At 32.5% G+C, this 10734-nt stretch overlaps 2 protein-coding genes and 1 long non-coding RNA gene across 3 annotated transcripts; all 3 read left to right on the top strand.

The window, feature by feature from the left end:
• Nucleotides 1–284: 284 nt before the first annotated feature.
• On the top strand, nucleotides 285–1689 carry LOC127126051 (uncharacterized). The gene is made up of 5 exons (XR_007804893.1): nucleotides 285–413; nucleotides 524–970; nucleotides 1143–1254; nucleotides 1336–1429; nucleotides 1543–1689. It is a non-coding gene; the product is annotated as an uncharacterized LOC127126051 (long non-coding RNA).
• Nucleotides 1690–1769: 80 nt separating this feature from the next.
• Nucleotides 1770–4102, top strand: LOC127098163 (uncharacterized). Its single transcript, XM_051036675.1, has 6 exons — nucleotides 1770–1921; nucleotides 2007–2127; nucleotides 2211–2381; nucleotides 2489–2548; nucleotides 2642–2776; nucleotides 4001–4102. Exons 2-6 carry the CDS (start codon nucleotides 2107–2109, stop codon nucleotides 4100–4102), a joined length of 489 nt encoding a protein of 162 aa, XP_050892632.1. The 5' UTR covers nucleotides 1770–1921; nucleotides 2007–2106.
• A 36-nt stretch (nucleotides 4103–4138) lies between these two features.
• Nucleotides 4139–10272, top strand: LOC127098153 (uncharacterized). Its single transcript, XM_051036665.1, has 7 exons — nucleotides 4139–4961; nucleotides 5066–5507; nucleotides 5633–6546; nucleotides 6626–7846; nucleotides 8434–8652; nucleotides 8731–9588; nucleotides 9692–10272. The coding sequence occupies exons 1-7, from the start codon at nucleotides 4139–4141 to the stop codon at nucleotides 10270–10272; spliced, it is 5058 nt and encodes a 1685-aa protein (XP_050892622.1).
• Nucleotides 10273–10734: the final 462 nt, after the last annotated feature.

The following is a 10734-nucleotide window of genomic DNA, read 5'->3' as shown; positions in this document are numbered from 1 at the left end:
CCCTATCTACACCATGGCTTTACAAATTCATTCTTCTTCCCCTTTCAACTCATTCATGATATCTTTCTGTTTCCCCTTTCAATTCATTCACAAATTGAAAACCTATTTTCGTCACTCATTCACAAATTCTTTCTTCTTCCTCTTTCAACTTTTCCATTCGGTAAACTCCATAACCTTTCCACAATTTCATTGATAATCATGTTTCTTCTATTTTTTGAACGTATTGTAACCTACTAATTATGTTTCAGATTTTTTCAAAATTTACATCAACGATGGCGCGACCGATTGAATCCGTGATGGACATTAACGATTCTAAAGATTTGTGGAAGATTGTTGTTCGTTGTAGACATCTCTGGACTGTGAGAAGTTCGTCAAACAAAGAACACCTTGAACTAATTTTGGTTGATTCTAAGGTATTATTTTCACTGTTAGTTGTTTATGTTATAATTTTCGTACTTATTTCTATATAGTTAATGATTATCTGAAACAAATTTGGCACATTTTTATTTTTTATGATTAAAAGCTGGATATGATACAAGCAATTGTACCATCCCATCTGGTGTCGAAATATGTGGGCGATCTTGCCGTAGGAGCTTCATATATCATGCAGAACTTTAAAGTCTCAAACAACGATTTCTCCTTTAAGTCTACTACTCATGGATACAAGTTGGTATTTTGTGGTTTAACTTATGTTAAGAAAACGGAGCTCCCGGAGATTCCTATAGATTATTTCAACATTCTTGGTTTGGCGTCCATTGCTGATGGAAAATTCCAGCCTAATGTATTGGTTGGTACGTTGATATTTATATATATATTATTCATCTATTTTATTTGGATTATCTTGTATGTATGCTTACATTGTTAATCAAACTTTTGAAGACATAGTTGGAGGAGTTACTGAAATTCTGCAGACTCAGATAAACTCAGATAACAACAAAAGCAAGTTTGTGTTTATGATCACTGACATGAGGTATGAAAACATTTGAGTTCGTATACTCAAAAAACTATTTACATTGTATTCGTTTCCTTTTTGTTGGTTTCCATTCTGTTAAAAATCATAAAGTGTTTTGCTTTTGTTTGTTGTGGTGTAATTGAACCACAACATCTTTGCTTTTTTTATTGGTAGCAAAATTGTCGTGCAGTGTACACTATGGGGTAATTTTGCATTGCAATTTTATGAATACTACAAGAATCATGGGGAAGATGTGAACATTGTTTTTCTATTACAAAACGCAAGGATAAAGGCTGCGCAAGGTAAACGTTATCGTGTTTTGTTGATAATTAAAATACCCAATGTATTTGCTTCATTATGCTGATATTTAGTTGGTGTTGAAGGAGGTTTTCCTTTAAATGTATCCAATGCTTGGAGTGGCACAAAGCTGATCATTAATGATATTAGTAATGTTGAAATTAAGAAGCTGAAGGATAGGTATTTCACAAACATCTTGGCGTATCAGATTTCCCTTATGATTTTTTCGTACAATGTCGTACATGGTGATAGAATTTTACTCTATATTGATTCTTTTATATAATGACTCGCAGCCTAAATGCTGAACTGCCAAAGCTTTCTTCATCAAGTTTGCAAGTTGAAACAACTCAAACCTCACAGTATTCCGATTTTGATAAATTTATATGGAAGGCCGAAGTCATTAGTTTGGCTGAGATCGCGATGCTTAAACAAGTATGCAGGCTGCACATGAAACTTTAATTTGTTCTTAATCTTTATGTTATTTATATAATATAAGTGAAAATTCATTTTACAGGAAACAACATGTTTCACCATAGCGAAGTTGGAGAAGTTTGAAGTTGGTAATTCCGGTTGGTATTACGATGGTTGTGCCGAATGTACCAAGAGCGTCACTGTAAAAGATGGCAAACTTAAGTGTTATGCAAATCACATAAGTTCTGAACCCGTGCCAAGGTATTCATTCATCGTTGTGTTTTGAAACTGTTTCAATAGGAGTTATAAATTGGGTTCAATCTATTTAAATGGGATTTATATATAGGTACAAGCTTGAAGTGTTGGGAGTTGATGGTAAATTCAAGTCCCGTTTCGTCTTTTGGGATAGTGACTGTTTCAAGTTAATTGGAAAATCTGCTCTACAGATGAAAAATGAATTAGTGGAGGTAATATGAGTGTCTTCAAATGTTGTACAAGAAATTGCTAATAATATATTTTGTTAATATGTATAATTTTTGCTGAAATTTAGGCCGGTGAAGACAATCCGTTAGAATTCCCTTTTGGTCTTGATGCTATGTTGAAGAAGGAGTTGGCAATTAGAGCTGTTTTTCAACCGAAATTTAATCGTCTTTCGGTTATTAGCTTTAAAGACGATGAAGATTCACGTAAGAAAGTTAAGGACACCTTCAAGTCTCATGAGGTATGTATTAACATATTATTGGCAAATGTTTCAATCTCATTGATTTGTATCTTAATTCTGATTTGAGTTAACAAAAATACCCTAATAATTCCATTATCTCTCTGCAGGATGTATCAAAAATTCCAATTTCATTGTCTTCCTCACAAGATGATATGAAGAGTTTATCGGTAAGTTATATTTTATATTTTATATCTTATATCGAATTAGTTGTCATATATTCCTGCTTTCAATATCTAATTGAAGACACACATGATTTTCAGGAACCTTTATCTGTATCTGCTGATTTCGACCCCAATGCTGCGAATTCTGTGATGACCCCCTGTAAACGTATAAATTCTGAAGCGTCAGAAGATGTTGAAAGTGTTCAACTTTCCTCTACGAAGACGATGAAACCTGTAAAAAAGGAAGATGGTCGATAGATGATGATTGAGTTATTTGTAATATTTCATGGAATTTCATAGTTTTGATTTTGTTATATTTTAGTTTTAAATCGACAAATATTTCAAGACAATCCAAACTATTTGGAAGTTGATTTTTTGTCTATCTTATGCGTTTCAATTATGATGTTTTTGGTTCTTCAAACAAATATATCAGAAATAATGTTATAGTTGTTTGGATTAAATCCTGATTCTCATCATGGAAATAATATATCTCTTATGTGAGACACATTTTAGGATCAAGTTTTATAATTGAAGCACTGTTGTAACAGTATTTTGTTGTAGCAACATTTAATAGTCTATAAAACTACAGGGTAATAAATTATTATTTTTTCTATGGCCAGGATATTAAAAAATGTCATTTTCATCCGTTTGAACTTTAGAAAATTTTTTAGTATAACTTTACATATTTTTAAATATTCTTTATACTTTAGCAAATTTTAAAATAATTTTTTTATAAGTAATTAAATTTTTTAGTATAACTTTACATATTTTTAAATATTCTTTATACTTTAGCAAATTTTAAAATAATTTTTTTTATAAGTAATTAATTTTTTTTTATAAGGTCAGAGGGTGTATATATTTTTTATCTTACTTGCTTAGTCTTTAAATCTTCTATTAGATATTTAAAGTAGATTAGCCAATTGTTTGTAAAAAGTGAAAGTTTGATGTGATATTACAATGTGTCTTATAGGTAGTGTAGCTATGTTGTAGTATTGAATGATGAGAATATAAAATAAGTGTCACTATAAGGTTTTGCATGTGTCAATATTACTTCTAATGCACACAAAAACTTTTCATGTTTTCCAATGCTTCTGCGTTTTACAATGCTAAGATTATAATGAGTTATGCATGCTTTTTTTACTTTTTAAGTGTGTCTTTTAGTCTACCTATGTACCATTAATCATAACTCTATATTATAATAATGTCTTATATATATAATTAGAAAACCAATACCACATAATATATTGAATAGGCTTACCAATTATTAATGTAACAAAAACTAATTATTAAACCAATACCAAATGATATTTTAAACCATTTTCTTTTACTGTATGAATATACTACTATATGATTTAATTTATAAGACTAATTTTTTAAAAAAAGAACATTAAAACTTGCATGACTATTAGCTTTTAGGTTCATGACTTTTACTCTAATTGTTCTTGCGGCATGTTATAGGTAGAAGCTTTGTTCCTGTTAGAATGGCTACCACCCAAACATAAAGATTTCCAACTTTTGTTATATTCTAACATGGGTTCTATTCTTCTTAAGATAATCTGATATCATCATCTACATTCACTACAATTCTCCAACAAAATGGAACCACCTGCTAACTCCAATAAAGAAATTGCAGCTTTGGCACGACGTAAAAGGAAGCAAATTCTTAAAGATAGAAGATCGAAAAAACTCCGAAACATAGATAACTTTTATAACCACTATGAAGCTTCTCAGATGTACTACGCTCCATCGAGGCCAATCATCAGAACACCACTGTCTAATATAACTTCAATTGTTCTTAATGAAAGAAATATGTTTTCACATTCTCCTGGAATTGCAACAGGCAGTGGTATTTCAATGAAGAATTTTGAAAGTGTCTCTACAAAACAGGCTGCGGCTTTTGCACGGGAAAGGAGAAAACAAATTCTGCAAAGAAGAATCTCACAATCTCATGATGAGAACTTTGACAAGAATTCTCCAAGTTGTTTCAGGATCAATACTCCATCATTTACTCATTTAGTAACACCACCTTCCAATATAACTTCTCCACATTCTAATGCAAGAAACTTGAACATGAGTGCGCAACCAAGTACTTCTGCTTACAAATCCAAAAAACAACTGAATGTGGGCGCTATTCAATCCATGAGTGTGAAACTTTTAAATTATTTTGCCAATGAGAATCATGATCCCTCTTCTTCATCCACACCCAATTCTCCTGTACATGATGCATCTACTTTCAATTCTGTTCCAAATTTTAACATTGCTATGCATAACTCTGTTGATGATACATCCACTGATGATTCTATCAGTGACAGCTCTTGCGAATTTAATGTTGCAGATGGAAATTATGATTCCAGTTCCAGTCTTGATGGTGACGAAGCCTTTCAATACAATTCCTCATCAATTGATTCTTGCAATATTGGTATGTTTAACTCTAACATTTGTTTTACTTATAACTTTTCATTTAACAGACTTAGCAAATTTAATAAATGCATTATAATATTCAAAAACGTTTCTTTTAAATAGATTATTCTGATATTGGTGATCCTACGGTTGAGTGCATACATTGTGGAGCACTTATGTGGTATCAAGAAAAAACGAAGAAAGGAAAGAATTGTTCAGTTCCTAAGTTCCAACTATGTTGCGGAAACGGAAAAGTTGTTTTGCCACTTTTGAAAACACCACCATTATTACTTCGGCGTTTATTGTTTGATAATAGCGAAAGCGAAAGTATAAATTATCAGCAATATTGTCGATTGTACAACATGATATTTGCTTTTACATCATCGGGTATGAAGGTCGACAACAGATTTCAAGATGGAAGGGGACCACCTAATCTAAGAAAACATGGACAAGTCTGCCATCGGATTGGGAGCATGCTTCCTTTACCTGGAGAATCTCCAAAGTTTGCTCAACTATACATTTTCGACACCGACAATGAGGTTCAGAATAGAATTGAAGCAATAGGGTGAGTTTATATTCTTCATACGATTTACTTCATGATTAAAAATTCCATAATTCTAAAAAATATGCCATCACAGTATACTATTAATAGATTTTGAATAGACTAACCTTTGGAAAATCAATATGCAGGAACAACCCCTATATTATTCCAGATACTGTTAAAAGATTGAAGCTTATGTTGGATAAGTTCAACACACATGCTAAGTCTTTTAGGATGGCAGCAGATAGATTGAAAAATTGCAGTTTACCTGATCTTAAGTTGAAATTAATCTCTGACAGATCAACAGACGGCAGAATCTACAACCATCCAACTGTTTCAGAGGTCGCCGCACTTATCGTTGGTGATGTTGATACAGGTCATAAAAGAGATATTCTTCTTGAGAGACAGAGTGGACAACTGAAAAGAATAAGTGAGTTTCATCCAAGTTATTTGTCATACCAGTATCCACTGTTGTTTCCTTACGGTGAAGATGGATTTAGAGTTGGCGTTCTTCTTAGGGAAACTAATTCAAAAAAACCAATGAAGAGGAATAAGCTTACAATTAGAGAATGGCTTGCTTTTAGGATTCAATCTAGGAATAATGAAGCACAAACACTATTACTGTCAAGAAGGTTGTTTCAACAATTCTTGGTTGATGGATTTACGATGATGGAGTCCCAAAGATTAAATTATATAAGAAAACATCAAAAAAGGTTGCGTGTTTCTAAATATGGCAATTTGAATGATGGAGAACAGAATGCCAACACTCAAGGTTCCAACAAAGGTAAAAGAGTCGTTTTACCGTCGACTTATGTTGGAAGTCGAAGGTTCATGGAACAACTTTATTTTAATGGCATGGCTATTTGTAGTCACTTTGGTTTTCCGGATCTTTTTATCATATTTACTTGCAATCCTAACTGGCCTGAAATTCAGAGATTGGTTGCCAAAAATAACTTGAATTCTCAAGATCGTCCGGATATCATTTCTAGAGTCTTCAAGATTAAGTTTGATGAGTTGTTGTGTGACCTAACAAAAAAGCATGTGTTAGGGAGAGTTGTTGCATGTAAGTTTTAATTCTAATTATTTTATCTAATGATATACGTATTATCCGAATATTTAATGATAAACTCATTTTATTGCAGATATATACACAATTGAATTTCAAAAGCGGGGTTTACCACATTCCCATATCCTTCTATTCTTGCATCCCTCCAGCAAGTATCCAACTCCAGATGATATAGACAAGATCATTTCAGCAGAGATACCAACAGAACAAGATGATAAGCCACTATATGATTTGGTAAAGACACATATGATCCATGGTCCATGTGGTATAGCAAACAGGTCTTCACCCTGCATGAAAGATGGAAAGTGCTCAAAATACTTTCCCAAAAAGTTTCAGCCCCAGACCATTGTTGATCAAGATGGATATCCTATGTACCGAAGAAGAGAAACCGGTAATACGATTATGAAAAAACAAGTTCAACTTGATAACAGGTATGTAGTTCCTTATAATCCATATTTGTTGAAAAAATATCAAGCACACGTCAATATGGAGTGGTGTAATCAGAGTACTTCTATTAAGTACTTATTCAAGTATATTAACAAAGGTTATGATAGAATTACTGCTGCGGTTGTTCAAACTGAATCTGATGGAACTTCGGTCATAAGAAATGTTGATGAAATCAAGCAATATCTTGATTGTAGATATGTCTCACCAAGTGAAGCGTGTTGGAGGCTTTTTTCATTTCCTATTCATGGTAGGTCACCAGCAGTTGAGAGGTTGTACTTCCATCTTGAGGGAGACAATTCTGTTTACTATACTGATTATGAATTGATTGATGAGGTGCTTGACAAACCAAGTGTGAAAGAATCAATGTTTACGGCGTGGATGGAAGCAAACAAAATATACTTTGAGGCACAAAATTTAACTTACTCTCAATTTCTGACGAAGTTTGTATATGATAGAAGATATAGACGGTGGAGACCACGAAAAAGGGGTCATACTATTGGCCGCCTAATTTGGGTTCCTCTAAGTACTGGTGAGTTGTATTATTTGAGAATGATGCTGACAGTTGTCAAGGGCCCTACTTGCTATGAAGATATAAAATTCGTTGATGGAAAGGTTCAGGATAGCTTTAGGGATGCATGCTTCCATATGGGATTTCTTAACGATGACAGTGAATATGTTGCAGCGATAAATGAAGCAAAAGATTGGGGTTCTGGACATTTTTTGAGAAAGTTATTTGTTACGATGTTGCTATCCAGTACAGTGAATAGGCCACGTCATGTTTGGGAACAAACCTGGAGGACTTTATCTGACGGTATTTTATATCAACAAAGACAGAATACTAATAGAAGAGGTAAATTTCCATTGTTTGTTTTTCCTTTGAAGAAATAGTTTTGGTCTGCACTATATGCAATAGTCTGAATATTTATTTAACTTATTTTATTTTATAGAGAATGTCTTTACTAATTATCAAAATATTTTATATCTTTCATATATGAATTTGTGTTGACCCATATGTTTTATATTAATTAATTAGCTCTGCGCATCATAAAACTAAGTGTAAACAGAATTTGATTAATATTACATCATACATTATATGTTAACTATTAAGTAACTAATGGCAGACATGATTAAGATACATACAATACCTATTTGTTAAATATTACCTAACAATTCATATATATCCTACATTTTGTAAGTATGTTGTTCCTTACAGGAACATTATATGCATTCATATTCCTAACTAATTAAAATACAATTTTGTGTTGAATTTGATCTTCAAATTTTAGAATAATGTTTCTAAGCTGAATCTAACTACTTATCTAATGCTATCCGTTGAAATTTTTGTAATAATATTAGATATACACTTTCAGGTTGTATATGTATTTTATGATATATATTCAAATTGTTACTATATAACTGCTTATAAAATGTTGACAGAATTGCAACTATCAGACACTGAGTTAAAGAATTTGACACTCATTGAGATTGAAAATATGATGCAATCAAATAGAAGAAGTTTACATGAATTTACATGTATGCCATATCCGGATAGCTATGTCACAAAGCATGTTGGCAACCGGCTGATTTACGATGAACTTGATTACAATGCTGAGAATGAGCAAAAGAATTTCGAAGAGCTTTTTCATGCACTTACAGGTGACATTTTATTTTTATTATGAATTTAAAAATCTCTTATATTTTTTCTACTTATAATTATAACTTGATAATTTAAAGATGAACAACTTGCAATATATCATACCATCATGGATGCTGTCAACAAAAAAAGAGGAGGTGTGTTTTTTTTACATGGTTACGGAGGAACCGGCAAAACTTTCATGTGGAGAACACTATCAAGTGCCCTTCGTTCACAGAAAAAAATTGTTCTTACTGTTGCTTCAAGTGGGATAGCATCATTATTATTGCCAGGTGGGAGAACCGCACATTCAAAGTTCAAAATACCCGTGCCAACACTTGACAACTCAACTTGCAATATCGACAAAGACACTGATCATTCACAACTACTTGAAGCCACCGATGTCATAATATGGGATGAAGCACCTATGTCTCATAGGCACTGCTTTGAGGCATTGGATAAAACCCTAAAAGATGTCATGAGCAAAAAGGGTTTTCAAAATGCAATTTTTGGTGGAAAGGTTGTTGTTTTCGGAGGAGATTTCCGACAGATTCTTCCAGTTGTTCCTAGAGCAAGTCGTTCTGATATTGTCCATGCATCTATTAGCTCATCCTATGTTTGGGAATATTGTCAGGTTCTAAAGCTCACAAAGAATATGAGACTTCGACATGGAAGGGATAATACAAGTTCTGATGAACTAGCAAAATTCTCAAAATGGATATTGCAAGTTGGTGATGGTAAGATTTCTGAACCAAATGATGGATTGGTTGATATAGAAATTCCAAAAGAATTATTAATTTCAAATTTTGAAGATCCAATAAGGGCTATCGTTGATTACACATATCCGAATTTGTTGGAAAAATTTCAAGATGTTACGTTCTTACAAGGAAAAGCCATTCTTGCCTCAACCATTGAAGTTGTGGATAGAATCAATCATTACATATTGGATCTGATACCAGGTAAATGTTAGTTAGCTTTTATCTTTTCTAAACATAAAACAATACACTATAGCAATTATTTTTAATAATGTTTTATGTTTTGTTTTATGAACGGATATTTCAGGAGAAGAGAAAGAGTATTTGAGTTTCGATTCAATTGATAGAACAGACACAACTTATAATGAATCTTATGAAGTTTTAACTCCTGAATTTCTTAGTAAATTAAGAACATCAGGAATTCCAAATCATAAGATCAAATTGAAGGTCGGTACACCTATTATGCTAATGAGAAATTTGGACCAGGTTGATGGATTGTGCAATGGAACAAGATTAATTGTTACAAGGTTAGCAAATCATGTCATAGAGGCAAAGATCATGTCTGGAAAGAACATAGGTAAGATTTTTTACATTCCAAGAATGTCTATGTCACCGTCTGATTCACCTTGGCCATTTAAGTTGATTCGGAGACAATTTCCAATAATTGTCTCCTATGCAATGACAATTAATAAATCCCAAGGTCAATCACTTGATAGTGTTGGATTGTACTTGCCTACTCCAGTATTTAGTCATGGTCAGTTGTATGTTGCTATTTCACGAGTTAAGAGCAAAAGTGGGCTAAAAATCCTAATCCATGACAAGGACAATTCACCGTGTTCGACTACTACAAATGTTGTGTACAAGGAGGTCTTCGAAGCACTTGGTTAACCGGTAAGCTTTTTATCTTATTATATTTTGACAACAATTTAATTACTTTATACTCTATTCAATAACTTTTTTGCTTACCTCGACTATATGAAATTAAATAAATTATCATGCTTACTGTATATGAGTCAAATGGTTCTTTTGTATGAACATCCTTCTAATGCTTTATGCTACTAATGTTATTTTACTTTTCATCTTATGAGACATTCACTTAAACTCATGAATTGTATTTGTTTGTCATGCAGGCATGCTAGCCATCATGTGGTCACACACAATTCAATTGAATGAGACTACTTGATCCTCATTCGGCCAAAGACACAGTTGTTTGTTAACTTTTGATAGCAATTTTTTTACTTTGAATAATTGGACTATGGATCAAATTTCTATTGTTTTTTTTATTTAAGAATGTTTCAAATTTCAATTTATTTTAGTTTTAAATTCATTTTAGTTTTAAGATCCAGAATA

This window comes from Lathyrus oleraceus, chromosome 1 (assembly GCF_024323335.1).
Source record: "Lathyrus oleraceus cultivar Zhongwan6 chromosome 1, CAAS_Psat_ZW6_1.0, whole genome shotgun sequence".
NCBI classification, from domain to species: Eukaryota; Viridiplantae; Streptophyta; class Magnoliopsida; order Fabales; family Fabaceae; genus Lathyrus; species Lathyrus oleraceus.
The sequence above is the reverse complement of the archived record's forward strand: the minus strand, read 5'-3'. Positions and strand labels throughout refer to the sequence as shown.

Coding starts and splice junctions, on each gene's coding strand:
- LOC127098163 (XM_051036675.1), top strand. CDS start 2,107: ATGAAAAATGAATTAGTGGAG. Junction 2,549..2,641: donor ATGATATGAAGAGTTTATCG/GTAAGTTATATT, acceptor CATGATTTTCAG/GAACCTTTATCTGTATCTGC. Junction 2,777..4,000: donor CTACGAAGACGATGAAACCT/GTAAAAAAGGAA, acceptor GGCATGTTATAG/GTAGAAGCTTTGTTCCTGTT.
- LOC127098153 (XM_051036665.1), top strand. CDS start 4,139: ATGGAACCACCTGCTAACTCCAATAAAGAAATTGCAGCTTTGGCACGA. Junction 6,547..6,625: donor GTTAGGGAGAGTTGTTGCAT/GTAAGTTTTAAT, acceptor ATTTTATTGCAG/ATATATACACAATTGAATTT. Junction 8,653..8,730: donor GCTTTTTCATGCACTTACAG/GTGACATTTTAT, acceptor GATAATTTAAAG/ATGAACAACTTGCAATATAT.